General features: G+C 43.0%; 1 protein-coding gene across 3 annotated transcripts in view; it reads right to left on the minus strand.

Annotated features, from left to right (window-relative positions):
• The window catches only part of FRMD1 (FERM domain containing 1), a 114,341-nt gene that overhangs the window by 22,907 nt on the left and 70,141 nt on the right, over positions 1-21,293 (minus strand). For all 3 annotated transcript variants that reach the window (XM_075596917.1, XM_075596918.1, XM_075596919.1), the window contains 4 exons: positions 14,552-14,642; positions 8,654-8,733; positions 5,743-5,819; positions 2,564-2,750 (listed from right to left, as the gene is read on the minus strand). In XM_075596917.1, coding sequence (XP_075453032.1) covers positions 2,564-2,750; positions 5,743-5,819; positions 8,654-8,733; positions 14,552-14,642 — 435 coding nt within the window. The remainder of the gene's footprint in view (positions 1-2,563; positions 2,751-5,742; positions 5,820-8,653; positions 8,734-14,551; positions 14,643-21,293) is intronic.

The raw sequence follows: 21,293 nt of genomic DNA on the forward strand, positions 1-21,293 counted from the left end.
TAAATAGCCTCAACTGAGTTTTGTGTATCTGGCCTTATGTATGAATTATTTTTTAGACTTATTGGGATCTTTCACTTTTGGAAAGCAGCACAGTTACAAAGTCAATCTAAGATTTGCTCGATAGGTAAAACTGCTATAGGGTCTATTTATCAAGGAAACCGTGGTGCCATTCTGGCGTAAAAAGTCTGCATTGTATGTATCAAGCAAACAAAATCCAATTGGAAGCAATACTGTAGTACTGTACTTTAGTTGATTTACTTGGAGCAATGTTTTGCACCACTGTATATAGACCCAATGTGCTTGTATATAACAATGCAATTACGGCTTTATAATAAATAATCCATATATTTAGCACAGTTGGTGTACAGAATGTATGCAAAACTACTATTAACCAACCAATAGAACAATAACACTTACTACACCATTCAATGTATGGACGATCCCATTAGCTATGAAAAACAAAGGTCATGTCGGCAAAAATAAAACCATTTTTGTTGAGACCACATCTGTGTACATTATTCCATGCATTATGTAAATCTATTTAGGATAAGTCCTTAAATGCAAGAGGGTAGTTGGTGTGGGTAGAGCACAGCTTCCAGACTCCCTGCAATGTGAAGCAGGGAAAACAAAACCAGGCCACTCCGCAGTAGTTTCAAATTTGTATTAGCCAACTAACACATACAGGGAAAAAAGGGGACAAATAGAACGCACCTACGCGTTTCGTACAAAGGTACTTTATCAAGGTGAAGCAGGAACACATTACCAGCCTATTTATACCCACCATTTGCATTTCTAGTCCAATGGGTTGCGGCGTCAATCGCCGACAGCTGCAAGCAGTCGCGGCTGTATGACGCACACTCCCAGGGAACAGGGTGCATCAGGTAGTACATAGGGACTGCCACGAGACCTCCGTCGCGTCATAGAGATGACGTCATCAGCGTGCGGCACGTAGGCCCCTCACGCTGACGCAACGTCCATCTCCATTGGCTGGGACATGTCACGTGATCTGAAAACTTTTTTACAACATACAACTTTATTGATATAACACAGTATGAACAGTAAAAACCAAAATACTTGGAAATAGAATAACTTTAAACATGATTTAAGATAAAAATAAATATAAAAAACATAAAAAACTCGCTGGATAATTAAATCGCAGACTCCCTGTCATGGTTGAATATATCTATGATTGCAAAATTATTGCTTATAATACACTGAATAATTATGAAAGACATTGCATCATATGAAAATTATATATGAATATATTCATAATAATATAACCATTCATGGGACAGAAATAGAACCATGCTAGTTCATGGAGACTTGAACAGTAGATGTATATACAATACTATCAAATGGTAGTGGTATAACTTAAAAGTTATACCACTACCATTTGATAGTATTGTATATACATCTACTGTTCAAGTCTCCATGAACTAGCATGGTTCTATTTCTGTCCCATGAATGGTTATATTATTATGAATATATTCATATATAATTTTCATATGATGCAATGTCTTTCATAATTATTCAGTGTATTATAAGCAATAATTTTGCAATCATAGATATATTCAACCATGACAGGGAGTCTGCGATTTAATTATCCAGCGAGTTTTTTATGTTTTTTATATTTATTTTTTATCTTAAATCATGTTTAAAGTTATTCTATTTCCAAGTATTTTGGTTTTTACTGTTCATACTGTGTTATATCAATAAAGTTGTATGTTGTAAAAAAGTTTTCAGATCACGTGACATGTCCCAGCCAATGGAGATGGACGTTGCGTCAGCGTGAGGGGCCTACGTGCCGCACGCTGATGACGTCATCTCTATGACGCGACGGAGGTCTCGTGGCAGTCCCTATGTACTACCTGATGCACCCTGTTCCCTGGGAGTGTGCGTCATACAGCCGCGACTGCTTGCAGCTGTCGGCGATTGACGCCGCAACCCATTGGACTAGAAATGCAAATGGTGGGTATAAATAGGCTGGTAATGTGTTCCTGCTTCACCTTGATAAAGTACCTTTGTACGAAACGCGTAGGTGCGTTCTATTTGTCCCCTTTTTTCCCTGTATGTGTTAGTTGGCTAATACAAATTTGAAACTACTGCGGAGTGGCCTGGTTTTGTTTTCCCTGCTTCACATTGCAGGGAGTCTGGAAGCTGTGCTCTACCCACACCAACTACCCTCTTGAATTTTCCTATGGATGGACTGCACGCTACTGATCCTGAGAGTGCCCCCTGAAGGAGCAGGTAAAGTGCCAATGTGCCTTATTCAAATCCTGCTGTCATGGACATAGTTCCTCCTCATTATGCTGTTAGGGTGATTATTGTGTACATCCCTGTGGTTGTCTCAACTGACTCCACTTGTCACTTCCCCTACAGTTATCACGCAGATTTAATGCATTATTGAGGGGCACTCCATCATCGCCGGACTTCCTAATTAAGGATCTTATTAACAATATGCTTAAGGATGCTACCTGCTCAATTTTGAGCACCACATATACCACATTCCTCTGAATAAGTCCTTAAATGCAAATGTTTTCCCCATTTCAAGATATGATCGTACCCAGTGAGGGAAGTAGGCTTCAGGTTCAAAGTATTTTTTCATGTGGATATGGTGATCAAAGTTTCCACAATCAGCTTGAAGTGCGTAGGCTGCCAGCAAGAAGTAAATCTCCTCTTTGTGAGTGCAGTGGGATCTTAGAACTTGCTCTTTGAGGTGGTAATAGTAGAGTTGTCTTGCTGTTTTGTCACTATCGAGAGAAAAAAAATAAAAAGATAGAGAAAAAATAGCAGAAGGATTTAGTTTTGAAAAAACATTTGATTCATTTGGGTCTATTCAATCAAATGTGATGGCTATAATCGCTCCTTGTTGGTAATTTAAATGGTTGCAATAATGGCTATCACACATTTTTGCCAAAGTTCGCAAACCAAATTGGCCTTTTTATATTCACTCCTTTTTCTTGCAAATCTCAGTTCAGTTACAAATTCTCAAAGCCTTTTTAGTCCAGTTCCAGACCCTAAAATAGTGCTTTTGCCGATGGGAGAGACCATTTCAGGGTCTGGATTAAATAGCCATTTTGTTCAATGTCTGACTAAAATGTAGCATGTATTTCAACTTTTGTATGAGAAGACCAATGCTCACCGAAGCTTAGAATATTCAGCTAATATTAAAATAACTTTTTACAGGCAGGAATAACAGTCTGGGTTTTTTTTCCGCATATCCCTGCTTAATAAACAATAAACGCGCTATATTAAAATCACGGTACTGCAAACTACAGCTTGCCTGAATGCTAGAGAAGTAAAGTGTTTCAAGCAGAACATAAATACATTAGATTGTCAGGTGATAAATGCATAATGAATGAATGCAAAGTTGGAAACTTTCGCTCAGCAAAGCAGAAAGCATTGAGCGCAAATATATATATTGTTGCAAAGTTGCAGAAACGATGAATTTTATAGGGCTACAAAATCATATGGACTCATATCTGGAGGACAGGCTAACCCTTTTGAGTTCAGAAAAAACAAAGGGCTTGAAGTCTGAAATGACGTACAAAATAATGTGTATGAATATTTCTCCGATGTTACAAAACTATGTAAGGTTTTTATTTACTTTAACTGTAGAGTATACTAGCTGAGAGACCCGGCATTGCCCGGGATGTGAATCCCTAATAATTGTTTGGTGGGGGTGTGAATCTTGAGTGGGTGGGTGTGAATCTTGGGTGGGTTAATCAATCTAGGAATCTTGGGTTGGGAATCTTGGGTGGATGAATCTTTTTAGGAATCTTATATCTTGGGTGGGTGGTTGGGTTGTGAATCTGTGTGTGAATCTTGGGTGGGTGGGTTAGGGTGTGCGAATCTTGGGTGGGTGGGGGTGTGCGAATCTTGGGTGGGTGGGATCTTTGTGTGTGAATCTTGGGTGTGGGTGTGTGTGAATCTTGGGTTGGGGTGTGAAGTGAATCTTGGGTGGGTGGGTTGTGGTGTGTGAATCTTGGTTCCCGATCCGCACACATTGCTCCACTTCATCCCGGTTACCCTCCAGGACCCCGGGGCTCCTCTCCTCCTCCGGCCCCGGCAGCGCTCGGTCAGCGGAACACAGAGAAGGGGAAGCGGATGTACAGAAGAGGGAGGAGAGAAGCTGAGAAGCGGCCCCTCCTCCTCTCACAGCCGGCGGACTTGCGGGGCTTCAGTCATCTTACTACACCCATAGCCGAGACTGACAGTCAGCTGCATCGCCACTGCCATGCTCCCCCCGCCCCGCCCTCATGCCCATGTCCCGAAGCGCGCGGCCAAGCAGGGTTAAGAGCGCCGCGAGGGGGGAGGGCGTGCTGAGGGGGAAGGTAGCGGCCAGGGGTAACGGACCGGCCGTCCCGGGGAACAGTCAGCTGCACGATGAGGGGGAGCCAGCAAGTGAGCTGCGGGTGAGGGGGGGTCATTGATGAGGGTGATCGGGGGGGGGGGGTTGATGCGGTACCGGAGGGCCAGACGATGTGTAGGTGAGAGCAGGTGGTGAGGCAGTGATTGTTCTGAGTGTGGCAGTTGGTTATGTGAGGTTATAGAACCACGCAGGCCAATGAGAGGCATGCGGAGGCGGGGCTGGGCCACGGACCAATCAGATTGCCCAGAAGCACAGCAATCAGTATATATATATATATATATATATATATATATATATATATATATATATAGATATAGATTAGAAGGATCAGATTTAATAAAAGAATGTTGCTTACTCTGCACGAGAAAATGCATTTGTATATGCAATTGTTTTTGTAAGACCATGTCACTTATATGGAATGTATTAACCTCATGTAAATTGTTCAACATAATTAAGGTAGCCCTTGCAGCATTTTATCATGATTAGTAGGAAGAATGTGGTTCTATTTCTATTTTATCACAATCATTTTTATAAGCAGAATGGGGTCATTGATGTCAATGTACAGAAAAATGAACAGATTGTCAAGGAGGAATGATAAATGGATGGGTGAGATGACACAATTATTGGTAATTTTCAAGGCTGAATATGACTAAAGAAAATACCTGATTAGCCCTGAAAAGTCACGTTTGATTTTGTCAGTTCATTTATGTGACGTCTAATCACTGAATTGTATGGTAAAACTATAAAGTGTCACTATACCCTTTTGGAAAGCTCTTACATTTATATATACAATAGAAAGAAAAAAAGTTAACTTATCCAAAGGAACCTCTGTGAAATTATTTTACCAGGAAATATATGAGCTGTAAGAAGTAAATAAAACTTTGTGACGTAAGGTCCTTATTTCTCTCCCTCTGCACATTCAGAAACACATGACAACACAAACACTACCACTACATTTTACGCCCCCACCTTATTCCCTCTCATCTTCTCATAGACTATAAAAACAGTTCATGCATTACTGAAAGGCAACGCCCCAAGCCAAAGGCCAAAAGACCAAGATAACTAAAGCATTAGAACACATTACATTGCAATTCATGGATGGATTCCTGTCAACCAATTGACTTAACTTACTCAAAGGACTAAACCAACTGACAGAGAAAACTTTTCTGGGAGAATTGGTCAAAGCCAAAGAAGACCAATGTATTCTCAAAAATATTTGCATGCCATTTCACAGAATCCCTTGCTGCAGTGTAAGCGCTGTATGCTAGGAGACAGTGGTGAAAAGCAGGATTGCAGATCTGTTTGAGACGTTATTGTGCTCACAAGTGATATTTTCATTTGCTCAAAAATATTGAAATGTGTGTGCTTACCTTATTATCCTTCCATTTTCTATATAATATTGGACTCTGAAAAAGGCAACACAGGGAGGACTGAATTTCTCTGTTACCTGGAATAAGATAAGTAGGAATGTATTTTTAGCAGAATATGTTTTTCTGAATAAACAGACCTTCTACCCTCAAATGGTTTTTATCATGAATGTCTTTCATAAATACCACGAGTAATGTCAATTTTTCAGGCAAGGTGGAACCATAAATTCGAAAACTGCAATTCGTTTTACTTTTTTGTGTTAGGCTAAGGCCCCGCTCCCTCAGTCAGTGCGCCCGCACTGCAGACAGGCGGGGCGCTGACAGACACAGACCGCGATATGCGGTCTGTAGGGAGCAGGGAGCCGGAGAGGGAGGGAGGGGGGCGGGAGTGGGAGGGCGGGCTCTGATCGTGGCGCCGCCCACCCCCCCACACACATACATATACACACACACTTTAATAACACGCAGCTCCTTCCCTGCTCCCCACCCAAGGCGCCTCCCAACTAGCTCCTTCCCTCCCCTCCTCCCCACTGGCTGACTCGCGTACCACGTGACGCGTCAACGCCGAAATTCACAAGATTCTTGCAGCATCGGCTGGCTGACGCGTCACAGTACGTAGTCAGCCCTGTCGGAAGGAGGCAGCGGGGGCAGGGACCACTCGGGCAAGGGTCTGGTGGTTCGCGGCCGCGCGCCCCGCCGGCCGCAGCAGGTTCGCAGCCTTATGGGTATAACTGTGAAATCAATGATATTACAAATAGTTGTAATTTATAATCTCACTGCTTGATGTGGCATCTGTGTTTTGTTGCTTGAAAAAAAAAAATCAGTATATAATAACTTGCATGAATATGGATTACCCTGCGGTGTCATTTGATGGCTGCCGCCATGGAGATGCGTGGACGCGAGGCCTGGTAAGTAAAAGTGAACCGCCGCACCCCCCCTAAAATCTGTCGCGCCCCCCCAGTTTGTGCACCCCTGGTCTAACCTTCTGCATCTAATATAAAAAACTGTTCTTACATATGACACAACACTACTCCAAAAAATAAATAAAAAATACAGATTAGTGTGTCAAAACAGCGTTGATACATAGAAACCAGAGAGGTTAGCAATCCAGTCCAACCAGGCACTCATTGTAATTGTTTGATAGGGGAACTTGTTGATAAATTAATCACATACTTTAACTTAGATAAGCCTTTAAACCCCTGCTTAAAGGAGCAAAACGTGAAAAATCCGATGGTTTTTTTTTAATCAGTTCTGTAGTATTAGATAATACTGTGTGCATTTTTTAAAACTTCTAATGTCATTTTTAATGATTGTTTTAATGTACTAATCACTCTTTGGTTGCTACAGCAACCATTTATAGAGTCATATCCACTTCCTCTTTTGAACCAGCCTCTCACTCGCACCTTTTTAGCTTTGCCCTTTGGCAACAAAGTATCATAAACAGATCTGTTGCTGTGTTCTAAACAGCAGACTGTCTATTACTCTGAAAGCTGTAACAATAATGTGTTACACATCGTAATATGTTACTTATCAGCTGCAGCATTTCACATACTGCAGCACAAAGTCAGAAGGCAGCCATTTAGTTAGGCACTGAATCAGGATTCTACAGATTTATAACAGAGCACCGAACGATTGCCAGCTTAGGTAAGAATATAGCATTATACTCTGTCACATGCTTTACATATAAAAATAAGGACAAAAAAAAAAAGTTAAATATATGAACACTTACATTTTTCTCTCTCATTTTTAAGCTATATTATATGATGGGCCAAGAATAGTTAGTGTTATTAGGCAACCTAAAATGCTTAAAGTTGGTAGCAAATAAGGATCACTTGGTCAACCAATCTAGCCTGTTTATCTTTACCCTACTTTTACAATAACTTCATTCCAGCTTCATTCTCTGCGTTGTAGGGCAATTTCCATGGATCTTTCTATGCTACCTGCATACTCTACCTCTGCCTCATGCTTTCCACTAACCTTAACGAGTTGAAATATTTTGTGCATTTTGAGATTCAAGTATGCTATCTTTATTCAGAAATTATTATTACATTTTAGTGTAACCAGCTATGCAGCACTTTGTGGATACAGATAAGTTCAGATTCAAGGAAATTACACAGTGCTTTTCTGTGCTCCGTCTAAAACTCTAAGGCCTCGGGCATGGTCAGCACCCGTGCTGAGGCGCGCTGCTGCCCGGCAGTGAGCCCCTGCAGCCGCAATGAGAGCAGCTTTAGCAGGGGCTCGCGCACGCTTCCGCAAGCGTGCGAAAGCGTAGGTCTTATACAATTTTTCGTTTCTGCGCTCGCCGGAGCGCAGGGCCGGTCACGTGAGTGGTTCGCCCAATGAGGGCGAACCAGCTCCGTGATATCACAGGCCCACCCCCCCGCCCCCGGACAGCGCGCAGTCTAAGGCCAGGGAAAGCACCCGCTTTCCCTCAGCGAGCCTCCGCCCGGCTGGATTCACCCTGGACGCAGCCATGGTGTGAGAGCGTGCGCTATCATGCACATGACGTGGCGTGCGCCTTTACCTGCCGCAATCTGTGGGGAGGCGGGGACACGGAGACACGGGGAGGCGTGTTGGGGGCATGGCCGTGACGTCACGGAGCTGGTTCACCCTCATTGGGTGAACCGCTCACGTGACCCGCCCGTCGTGTGAGAAAACAAATGTATTTGTTTCTTCGCCCATCGCAAGAGCCAGCGCTTCTGGTCGCCGTAGTCGCATGCTCTAAAGACAGCTTCATAGAGGCACATCATTTTGATCACGCCACGAGTGCGATAACCATGGACGCGGCCAAATACACATCAGGTATTTCAACGAGTTTATTGTAACACCATCTGCCTCATGATTACTAGAGATGAAGGGGGCTTTTTGGTGGTGGTGGCATTTTGATAATATTCTGTGACAATATCTGACTTACTTTGCTTGTTTCTTTCTTCCATTCCTTTGGAAAATATTTGCTGAGCTTCTGCTCTAAATCCATAAATATATATTCATTATCTGAAAGAGAGCAAAGCAGAAGTATTTGAATAAATATCACTACCATAGACATGGCATTAGATTTTGGCCTATTATGTAATTGTGTATGTTCATGTATATTGTGTTGCCTTAACTAAAGACAATAGGTTGTGGAGCAGCAATCTAACAGAAAATGAAATCTAAAACATTATTATCAACCTCTTCTAACTCATGTTATGCTGGAGATCCTCAATCTGGCAAATCTCCCCATCAAGGTTTCAAGAGTTGGTGGTCTGGGACCAACATAATGCTTTCCCGACCTTTGAAATGAACCTAGGGACAGGAATGGAGTGCGGTTATCCCCCAGATGACCCTAGCCAGGGTCAAACAAAGTTAATCAAGCAAGATAACTGGGGACAGTTCATTTGAAGGTTTAAAACGTTAGAAATGTTATTGCCACTATGGTCACTTTGAAGGACGTAAAAAAAAAAAAAAAAAAAAAACATGTGTCAGAAACTGGTCCAGTTGTAACCTTCTAAAAATAAAATCAATTATGTTTTCAGGCATAGATAAACTTGCTCTTACAGAAAAATAGGAATAGCCATAATGCTAACAATATGGTGACCCCCAACTCAACATTTTGTAATAACTACATAAAGGCTAATATTACCTTGGCTTTCTTATCTTCTGAGCACAGAATTTTCTAACATTTGTAGACCCGAGCAGTTAAGAGGATCACAGAGGTGGCCTGAATAAATTGCACACTTTACCCCTTTACTGCCACGTGGTCCCTGCCATGTTTTGCAAGTGAGATAATGACCATACCCATTGTGTTAAACTGTAGAACCTGTCATTGTGTTTTGTCATTGAATTTAAACATAAATACTCATAAGATAAAGATGCATTCATGTTTCAGCTACACAAAAGCTGCATTATTATTATCATTATTTATATGGCGCCAACATATTCCGCAGTACAGTACATAGAGGGGGAACACAATTACAGAAGGTTTTGTTCAAGTTCTTATTTTCTGGAAAGCACAACAATGCAGTGAAGGCTTCTTTAGCACTTGCCACGTGCTGAAAACTTTTTATTTACGTTCCCTTTTAACACTGATCACTTACTGTATTCTTTTTGAAAATTCCCCAAATGTGTTCTGGTCTTGAATAAATATTTGTAATAATTGGTTTAGAACTCAATCCTGCACTGCAACATTACAACATTTTTTAGTCAGCCACTGTGACAGTGAAGGGGTAACCAGGCTCACTAATAAAGGTTAAGCCCACTTGGTTACCCCTAACCCATGTGTGAAGGTCCTAGAGTGTCAGCTCTTGGACCTAGATGTCGGAGATGCATTGCTGTAACTGTGCAAATTATGCGACATTAAAGATTTTTCTGTGTTTTGCTTTTCTCTTTGTGCTGGGATTTCTAGGCTATAAATTTCAGGGAGGGGGGGGGGGGGGAGTTCCAAAGTTACAGGACACCCAAACGATGTATCCGGGAATCAAGTAAGAGTCTCGGATAGATTAAAGCACATTGCTCTGTGCAAACTCCGACCCTCAAAACGTTCTTGCTACTCACTGCCAGGATTCCTGTGCAGCATGATCCAGACAAGGTAAATGGGGCATAAAGGGGTTAATGTATACCTCCAACATACAGGGGGTCCCTAGTATAAGGGGGTATATGCCCAGATACCCTGAACCTAGTATAGGGGTTCAGGGGATGCTCCAGCTATATGATAAAGCTAACGAAAGGGGAAAGTGGATCAGCGGGCACTGCAGGCAAAAATGATAAGGCTGGACTGCGCTAAAAAAAGCTTTTATTTAACCATGGGCAAACAGGATAAAAAGAAGGGAGTCCCCTCCTAAGCGCCCCTGACACCAGAACGGGGACTTACACCTTTTTAAAACAAGAGATACAGGGAACAGTATATTTTATTAAAGAGTTATGTTTAATATGTATATGTACTGATAACCTGTCAATGAACTGTGGGATCTCCAAGTCCTGGATTCCGAGGGACCAGATGGCTACCAAGCTTGGTGCCTATGGGTCTGTGCTTAGTCCGGTCTTGAAAGCCTCAGGGATGCCGAGGTGTTAGAACAGGAGGAGTACTGCAGTTATACTTGAGTACCTCCGTCTTGGGCTAACACAGGGCTATCCGGCAACCATTTGCCCAACCCCAGACTCTGTGGAGCCTGGAGCCACGGGGGGCTCCATATGCTAAGAGTCCGAGGTGCCATGTTGGCGCATGCCCCTTAGCAGAATGAGAAAAGGTGCCCACCCGGCTTTAGAATACCGGCAAATCGGTGATTGGCTGGCAGGAGAATTCCCACGCGCTGATAGGCTGTAGAGGTTTGTGAATGGGACACTGAAACCCATAAGAAACCTTGCAGCCAATCAGGGCGGCAGATTCCAAGCGCCAAACCATCAGCGGCAAATTCAAAGATGCGCTGTGAAGAATAGACACAAGCCGGCTTCAGAGATTTTGACTTAGAAACTCTAAGTCCTGCTGTTTGAGAACGTAGCAGTCGCGGCTGGCATTGCATGCCGAAATCAGTTACTTTCGCGAGTACCTCCCAGTCATTGGAACGGGCTCCTACAGAGGTCATTTTTGACAATTTCGTTTAAAGGAAGATTTTACTTGTTAGCCCCGTTCCCAGTAAGTGTGTTAACTGTGTAAATTATGTTACATTGTGTGTGTATATGTCTTTTCCTGAAATAAATTACAATTTATTTTACCTCCTTGCTTTGCTCAATCAAATGATCCCGGTATAAAAGGTGTTGATAAACCTGGTCTCCTGTGACAGCTTCTAAAAAAGGACTTTTATATACCATGTGATATTTGTTAATCTGCACTTTTTCGCAGTAGAGAATGGGTTACAACTAACTGTTCTCACTAGTTTGTCAATCCAGTATATATCATACAGTATGTGATAGTACACCTTTTTATAATGTTGAACATCAATTACACTGCAAACAGTATAATCTGAAGTAGACATTGACATGCTTAAAATGTGTGAGAATGTATTTCTCTACAATATGTTTCATACTTCATATAAAAAAACAAAAACCTCTTCATAGATATAAAAAAGCGTCCACAGCAAAACTGGCACCCCATCCTCCTGCAGTCCTCCCTTCTGTGTAGGAATGCTGTACCACATTCCAGCTTTAATTAAATTAATATTGTTGGAATGCCAGCCTGCAGTGTAAGCCTCCATCTGTAAAAACAAAGAGTCCCCTTTTTTCTTCCCTCGCGTAGGTGATTTGGCTGGATTAGCAATGAAGCCAACACAATCTCTGTCATATGGTCAAGCTGCATTCTTTCTCTCAAACTAGAAATCTTGGCACCAACAACGCATTGCAAATCAGATCTGATCAAGGGCTGCTGGAAACTATTTGCTAATGTACACCTGGAAAGATGTCGAGAAACAAAAAACACCATCTATACCAACCTCTCCAAATGGGCAACTGTTAGTTCGCCTAAGAATTGAGTATATATCTTGCCCGTAGATTCCTTAACAGTCCAGTTCTTTGAATTGTATTATGTGAAAAGAAACTCATTGAATGTGTAAACATGCCCTACAAATTGCACAAGAGGCTTTTCTAATTCACTGGGCATTGGCATGCTTATAATCTTACATGGGACATTCATCTCTAACACCATGACTAGCAAACTGCCTTTAAAAAATATATATATATATATATATATCATTGGGATATTAATGAGGAGGTATCCTTTCTATGTAGTCAACAAAGCAACGTGTTTTCCATCAGTGTCCCTGAGGGACATGGGATTTGGGCACTTATAAAAACAGCTAGTGAACACCAGTATTCTTCAGTCAAGCTCTGCCACTCTACAGTACTTTAGTTCTTGTTTTGCACATGTTCATAGCACTCATGTGCCTGCTACAGTATATCTTTCTTTGAAGTCATGCCCACTAATTCCACCTCCTGTAAGTTTTGACTCACTGGCAGTGCAGAAGTTCACATTGAACAGTCTTCCAGGATTTCTGCACACAGTAAGAAACATTGTAGCTAAATAAGTGACACTTATTAGCTCAATATTTCCTGCCCATACTACATAATTTGTGAAATAATTGTCTACATTGAACAAATCAAGTAAACATTTTACAATAATGTGAATTGACCAGGAAAAAAAAAAATATTTCTTAAATCAACCTTGAACAGCTTTTGGAAATATTGCAGCTTTGATCAAATTCGTGCATTCCTCAGCAAAAGCTCTATGTATTTTAAGTATCCCTGTGTTTTAAATTACTTATACCAATGCTACATAATAGTGTTTTATGACTATGCGTTCCCTTTATTGCAACATTTACAGTCCATATTTTGCTAATGCACTAAACTTAATTTGTTATTCATACAAAATATGTTTGTAAGTACTCTATTCTTTTTTTTCTTTTAGTTAGATGTACAGTGTTAAGAGTATGAGTGACTGCCATGCAACATCCAAATGGACATTTAACATTTATATTTGGGAAACACAGGTGGTTAACTTTCTTTCTCATCCATTAGTTACATGTTTCTAAACATTCCATATAGCTATGTATATGTTCATTTTATTCACTGCCCTTCAAATAGTACAGATAAACTGTGCACACTGCTTATTTTTATTGGAATGTCAGTGTATTCATGCAAATCTGTACCTTCTGCAGAAAACAAATATTTGTTTTGCGTTTACACTGGAAGTTGAACTGAGGCCTGATCTTAAGTTACATGTTCAACAAGAGCCAGTGAATCCCTAAGGCTGTGCTTATAGTGCCGGCTACGGATGACGTTACCCGTCTCCGTAGCCGTTGCAAAAGTTGTGACTGGGTGCGTGGGTGAGCGAGTGACTGGGTGCATGGGTGAGCGAGTGACTGTGTGCATGGGTGAGCGAGTGACTGGATGCATGGGTGAGCGAGTGACTGGGTGCATGGGTGAGCGAGTGACTGGGTGCGTGGGTGAGTGACCGAGTGAGTGACTGGGTGACTGAGTGACTGGGTGGGTGGGTGAGTGACTGGGTAGAGTGACTGGGTAGCGTGACTGAGCGAGTGACTTGGGTGACTGAGCGAGTGACTTGGGTGACTGAGCGAGTGACTTGGGTGACTGAGCGAGTGACTTGGGTGACTGGTTAGGTGACTTGGGTGCGTGGGTGAGCGACTGACTGGGTGCGTGGGTGAGCGACTGACTGGGTGCGTGGGTGAGCGACTGACTTGGGGCCTGAGTGACATGACTGAGTGACTAGGTGGGTGACTGAGTGGGTGAGTGACTGGGTGGGTGACTGGGTAGAGTGAGTCACTGGGTAGAGTGAGTCACTGGGTGGGTGCTGCTTCCTTGCCCACCAGACGCTCCCCCCCCGCCCCTGGTTTCTCTGCGGCGGGGTGTAGGCTCAGGGGGGCACGGGAGGTAGGCGGCTGGAGGGGGGCGAGACTGGCGGGCTAATTCCACGGCTGCTGCCAGGGTCAGGCGGGGGGAGCTGGGTAGGCGGCCCATGGCCCAGTGCTAGAAATGTTGAATACGTGTTTTTAGCAAATAGTATCTATTTAACGTCTTCATCTTGGCTCCTTTGTGCTACTGTCTAATATACCCTATTAGTCATGATAAGCTCTTCTAAGAACACGCATACGCTTGGGTATCGTGTGGGTACTCTTGGACTGTTGCAAGGTAGATATCAGTTTGTATCAAGCCTGGTTTCTTAATTGAGTGAGCCTCACACATTTTTGCATCACTCAAGCTAAAATAGTCTCAATATTAAAAGATAGAACTTTTTCATTAAAATACCCGTTATGGTCCATATTCACCGTTTTGTTAAAGACCATGACAGCTGTGAGGGTGCTTTGATTCAAGGCTTCCCACTTACTCTTAACAATGCAGAGGCCGAAAAAGTGAGCTTCTTTAATATTCAATGATTCGCACAGCTTTTGATAGAGCTCCTGTCCTGTTGCTTTTGCCTGCAAGAAGAATCACTATTAGCATACAAGGCAGAAATAATGTAAAGTAATAGTAAAGATATAGATCATAGCAGTATACATTGTAGATCATATTTTACAAAGCAGTGTTACTCCATAAGACACTTCTGGTGCCAGAAAACACTTACCCATTTAAGTGAACGGACTTTAAGGTGACTTCCAGTGCCAGGTTTCCTAAGGGGCAGCACCACTTGGTAAATATTTGTCATTACCTTTAACAAAACCTACTTTAAAATTATGGCATAAGATTATAGCAGCAATCCCTCACTTTTTTATTAAGCATTGTAACCACTAGGAGGGGGGGGGGGGAGAGGGGGTCCTTTAGAGCTGAACTGGGCTCTTTTGAGCTCAGATATAAAGACATGCTGGGGAACAATGAAGAGAGAGACATGCTGGGGGGGGGGGGGGGGAAGATGGGAGCGGGAGACATTCTGTGGGAAGAAGGAAGAGAGACTTCCTAGGGGAAGAGAGAGACACATTCTGGGGGGAGACGGGAAGGTAGAGAAAGATGCTGGGGAAGAGGAGTGAGAAAGACATGCTCAACTAATTTTATCAAGCAAAATCATCACATTTTAAAGTTTTTTCTATTAGCTGTGTAACTACATTTGATCAAAATGTAAACCTTATTCGGTCACACGTTTAAGTTAACACAATCATCACCTGTTTTTCCACATTATTCTTATGTAAAAGTTCTTGAATAATTAATTAACTAGATTTTACAATCTGTGTACATTCAGCGTAATGGAAAAAAAGGTAAATAATACACTGACAAATCTATGTAAAAAGTAACATTGTGGTTGATAATCCTAAGTAAATGAGGAGTAACCATTTATTGTTTAGTGACTTATATTTATCAATCAGCTTTACTCAATGTTTCTGAAACAGGGACTTATCACTGTTTGAGAGAAACTGCCTCTAAATCCAGCAGCGTGATGTTCAGTTGCACACAGGCAATCAAGCAGAGATACCTGAGTTCACAATTGGGCTGACACAGGAAAGCAGAGAAGCCTGCACACAGACACTGTTTTGAGCACAAAGGTGTGCTGTGATCAAGATACCCAGACACCCAGAGACCTATATTTCCTGGACCCAGAGGACCCAGGAACCTGCCAGGGACTGACATGGAGGGCCACCTGCTTAAGGAACCTCCTGAGACATTAGGGTGATAGGCTGGTAATGGGAATATCCCCCCAGTCCTGCAGATAGGGTCTGGGAAAGGAAGTTAGCCCTTACAAAGGGATAGGGGTTTGTTATTTTGTTGTTTTTGTTTGTTTTGAATGGCTAAAAGGTACAGGCTCAATAAAGCCAAGATATAATTGATACAATACTTGGTCTACATTATATGAACATCTGCACACATCTCTTACATATGGTGTCAGAAGTTGGTATGAGAGATGGCCCTTGAATTTCAAAGGGGCCCCAGAGACTGCCTGTGATTTTTTTGTGATTTTGCCTGCATATAGTTCCTGCAAACAGCCTGAGCAACAAAACAAAGAATCATGTGCAGAAGTGACCAGATTTAAAGGGCTACACATCCAGGCAGGAAAGCTACAACTGCACTGGAGAAAGCCACTTCGCCACAGTTTGATTGGGAGGACAGACCCACACAAGGGACTGATGCTGTGACCAGAGACTACCCCACTGCTTGTAACAAAAAAAACAAAACAAAAAAAACCCCCATTGGATTTGAAAATGGCCACCCAGCTGAAGTCAAATAGAGATTCTGCAAGAATGGGGAAGAAAATGTGTTCCTGGTGTAAAGAGCCCTGCCTCACGGAGCAGTGTCCCTTCAGGCCTTATTCAGACGATCCCTATGTTTCCCCTGAAAAAGGGCAGCAGCCAGAGGAATATTTTTTTCAATGTGCCAAGGAACTGCAGCAGCAAGCAACGCACTGTGGTCACAAGGAAAATGCAGAAGTTTTTCTTAACATGAGTACATCCAGTACTACTGATGAGAAAGAATGTCTGCACTATACTACTGATGTCTTAGAATCTGCAAAAGTAAAGAAGAAGAAAAAGAAAAAAAAAGTCTACAGAGAGACCTGTGAGAGCTATAAACTCTGCAAGCAAAGTTTGCCCGCCTGTAGGACTACCAGCTGGGGTTCTAGCGAATACAGTGAAAACAGCTGCAATAGCGCCTCCTGAGGTGAGGAAGAAAAATACACCTGATAGCCCCAAAATGGAGGACAAGATGTGGTGTTCCTGAACGGAACACTACCCCACGGAAGCGTGGCCCTTCCGGTCCTATGAGGATATGGATGAAGATACCTCTTGAGTCACACCCACAAAACACCCCAAGAATGGTGGAGGTGTCTAAACTCGGTTCGCACCAAACAAACAGGTCTCTATGACCCCGAATATTCCTGCCACCTAACGCAACTGCAAGAAAAGCCTGGCAGATACAGTGAAGCTGCTGAAGTGTCAAATAAAGACGGAGACCCCAATATCCCTGATGGGACAGTGTCGTCCAAAATAAGAAGGCGAAAAAAGAAAAGCGGTTCTTCACTTACCGTGGAAGGAACAGACACGTCCAGAGTTGGCGGAGAAAAAGGGAGGCCGAGATGCCCTGCAGCCTAGAAAAAAAAATGGAGGATTTGTCACACGGATGACAGAATATCCAGAGGGCTCAAGGCAGAAGTCGTGTAACCCAAAGAAATGTCTGTCAGGTGCCAACAGTGAGGAACCGTCAACTGACCATACCAGGGAAGCGGAGCCGGAACCAGTGAGTGACGATCCCTTCACCAGCCCTGAAAATGCACTGGAAGCTGCCAGGCATAACAGTGATCTGCTCTGTAAACGATTAAACCAGATGGAGGAAGCTAATGCCAGCCTACAGAGTGATTTGATCTCAATCGCCTTTGACTGTGGGACAGTGAGGAACATGGAGCGTCGCTTCCGTAGTGACTTAGAGAACCAGATGACTGAGCTGAAGACAGCAAATGCTACTATTACCGCCAATCTTAAAGAATAATTGCTAATCTGAAAAAAAAAAGTATGAGGAGGCACTAAAAGAGCTTGGTCTCTCTCAGCAAGAGGTTCGCAATTGCCATAGAGAGGTGGAAGTCTCTCAGAATAAGGTTCACACTCTCCGCATAGAACTGAATGCCTCACACCAGGAGGTCAACAGTGTCTGGACAGAGGTAGACAGATTACAGAATGAGGTTCATCTCTCAAAAAGCTGTCTACAGTCTCAGTATGGATCTTAGAGTCTCTCAGAAAGAGCATCACACCCTCAACCTAGAGATAGAAGTCTCACGCTAGGAGACCGGGAGTCTCAACTCAGAAGTGTGTAAATGGAAGGAGGACTACAAGGAGGCCCTGAATATTGCACAGACTGTCAAAAGAGAAAATACAAGGCTTATTTGACTGACCACGTCAGTGAAAAGAATGAAAAGCTGCAAGAGCTAGAAAAAATAAAGAAACTATTGGAGCAATGCACACAAGCAGAGCACCTACTGCAGAACCAACTGCAAGGTCTGCGTACGCACCTACCAAACGCACCTACGCACTTGCCAAAGAGAAGCAGCGTTCTCTGCAGGCTGCTAAAGAAGTACAAGTGCTGCAGGCAGCATGAGAAACTGAAGGCTACCCTGAGCACCACCAGAGCATCTCTAGAGATCAAGCTTAGAGATCAGGTAATTCAGTACAAAAGGGGGCGCAAGAAGGTCCAGAAACTGAGGCAAGCAGCTGCAGCCCTAGCGAAGAAATCCGCAGAGCTCAAAAATAATGAAAAATGTGTTGATGCGCACACAGAGCAAACTCCAGAAACAGGATTCTCTCGCTGATCCGCTAAACCTTTTAAAAAGGGAGAAAAGCAGCAGAGTAATTCAGAAGTACTACAAAGCTCTTGTCCGAGCAAGGTTGGAAAGAGAAATGTATCTGCGCAAACGCTCTGCAGCACTCACCATCCAGGCTGCCTACAGAGGAATGAAAACTTGTCGGCGAAATAGCCAGAAAAAAGCAGCCTGCCTTCTCCAATCCATATGGAGAATGCAACGTCAAAGAAAAAATGTTGAACATTTGAAGCAGTGTGTAATCTTACTACAGTCAAATGTTAGGAAGTGTCTGCAGCAAAGATACTATAAAAAAAATGAAGGAAACTGCTGGTGTGATTCAATCCAGATATAGGTTCTACATCACAACCAACCAAGCAAGCTATAAGCGCACCCACAATGCCATCTCAGTACTACAATCGGCTTTCCACACAAGTCAGGAAAGTAGAACCGAATTACGACTGAGAAGCGCAATACCAATACAGTCATGCTACTGTGGCCCCATGGCCCAAGCCATATTCCTCACAATGAAAATAGCCGCTAGAAAGATACAGTCTTTGGCTAGATTGAGGCAGAACTGGTTCGGTGTTCTCAACTCTACAGGTACAACAATAGGTAACTATCAAACTGAGATGCCACTGGAGTCAATCGGTATGGATAAAAACTCAGCCTAGCTTGAACCACCCGTGAATATGGCTACAAACCCGATGCCGGTGGTCACCCTAAACTCAGGGGAGAAAGCCTGGCACTGCACTATGAGGCCAAGATGGCCGATACTCACAAATTGCTGAACCACATACATGGCCAATGAGAGGGCCTGGCTGGAGCTGGACAATGCCCAGGAGGAGCACGAGCAGCTGCAGGTCAGAAATAGAGAAAAGGAAACAGATTTAAGCCTTGCTCTGAGTCTACTGGGAGATGTGGAGTCGCAACTCAACTCCAAAGAAGCTGAACTGGCAACTGCATTCAGTGGATAAAGAAGTGCAGAAGGACAGCTTCAAGAGCTGAAAACTCAAATAGCTATTCTTGAATATTCTTAAGTGATAACATGAAATGGCACAAGTCTACGATAGTAGAAATAGATTCCAGACATCAGAAAGAATTCAAAAGTAACAAGAACACTCCCAGGCGCAAAAACTCCTCTCAGGCATGTAAAAAAAGGGAAAACAACACAGTGCAAATGTGTATTTAAAACAACTTAATAAGAGTCACACTTATGAATGCCCATTCACGTGGTAAAAAAGTAAATCAGGTGTTTCCAGATTTCTGATCTGGAGCAGTTATAAGGCAGGAACTCTCCCGGACCGTAAATGAAAAGAAAAGTATATAGTATAATACAATTTAATTAAAAAACATGCATGAGCAGTGAGCCTATTCAACTCACATGCTCCCCTAAGAACACAAGCAATTTGACCACGCTGGGTTCATTAGAAGTCTCGATCGTCCCTCTCTGCAGCGGCTGGAGGGTCTGTGTGATCCTGCTCTGGAGCGGACAGCAGGTGATGTCAAAGCCAATGGGATCCTCCATCTTTGACGCCTTCGGTCTCACAGCAGTAGCACCAGATAGCAAAGCAGACAGTCAGCACAGTGCTCTCAAACATGAATGGGACCACCCTATGCATTTCAATCATTACTACGATCTTCCTCAGGGGTGCAATAATACAGCTCAGTGCACAGTCCCATATAAATAGTCCCAAATGATGATGTTGCCTTATCTACGGTTGTTGAGAAACACCCCCATACCAGCTGCATTTCCCTATTGGTGATATAAATGTATTTGTTTTCTTATAACACTAGATGATTTGGGTTTGCGCTTATTTTCTGTGTTGCAGAATTCAAAAGTAAGCTGACAGAAGCTTTACAAGACCTGAGCAAGGGTTACAAGGAATGGACATTTAATGATAAATTGGAGTCCATGGAAAAGATGGCGAGAGAAAGCTATTTGCGGAAACGCTCTGCGACTGTCGCCATACAGTCGGCCTACAAAAAAAAGGATCGCCTGATGCAGGGGAAAAAACTCATGACCAAGCGGTCAGAATTAAGACTGTACTTGGAAAAAGTCCTCCTCGAGCGACAGAGGGGTGCTTATCTCAAGCACCTCCTGGAGGAGACACTAAATAACTGGGAGAAAGGGCTCCAATCCCAGCGGGACTGAGGGTTCTCATTCTCCATCCACTCTCATTCGAGCTGCAGGGATATATTTAGCGAGAGTGGTATGATGGGCTTTGGTCGTGCTAAGCCCAAACTTCCCACAAACAGGGGAGGTATGTAACTTATCACTGTTTGAGAGAAACTTCCTCTAAATCCAGCATTGTGCTGGTTAATTGCGCACAAGCAATCAGCCAGACTCCACCTGGCTGATTCAGACTCTTGAGAAAAGCCTGATGTGAGAAACAGGAGAGATTCCTGAGTTCACAATTGGGCTGACACAGGAAAGCAGAGAAGCCTGCACACAGACACCGTCTTGAGCACAAAAGTGTGCTGAGATCAAGACATCCAGACACCCAGAGACCTATATTTCCTGGACACAGAGGACCAAGGAACCTGCCAGAGACTGACATGGAGGGCACCTGCTTAAGGTACCTCCTGAGACATTGGGGTGATAGGCTGGTAATTGGAATATCCCTACAGGCCTGCAGATAGGGTCTGGGAAAGGAAGTTACCCCTTACAAAGGGATAGGGGTTTGTTATTTTGTTGTTTTTGTATGTTTTGCCTGGATAAAGGAACAGGCTCAATAAAGCCAAGATATAATTTCACCCTAATCGGTCTCCATTATATGAACCTCTGCACACATTTCTTACGGTGCCCTTTTTTCATTCTTGTACAAAGAGAATTTACATGTAATTACTGATATAATAA

This window comes from Ascaphus truei, chromosome 4 (genome assembly GCF_040206685.1).
Source record: "Ascaphus truei isolate aAscTru1 chromosome 4, aAscTru1.hap1, whole genome shotgun sequence".
Classification (NCBI taxonomy): domain Eukaryota; kingdom Metazoa; phylum Chordata; class Amphibia; order Anura; family Ascaphidae; genus Ascaphus; species Ascaphus truei.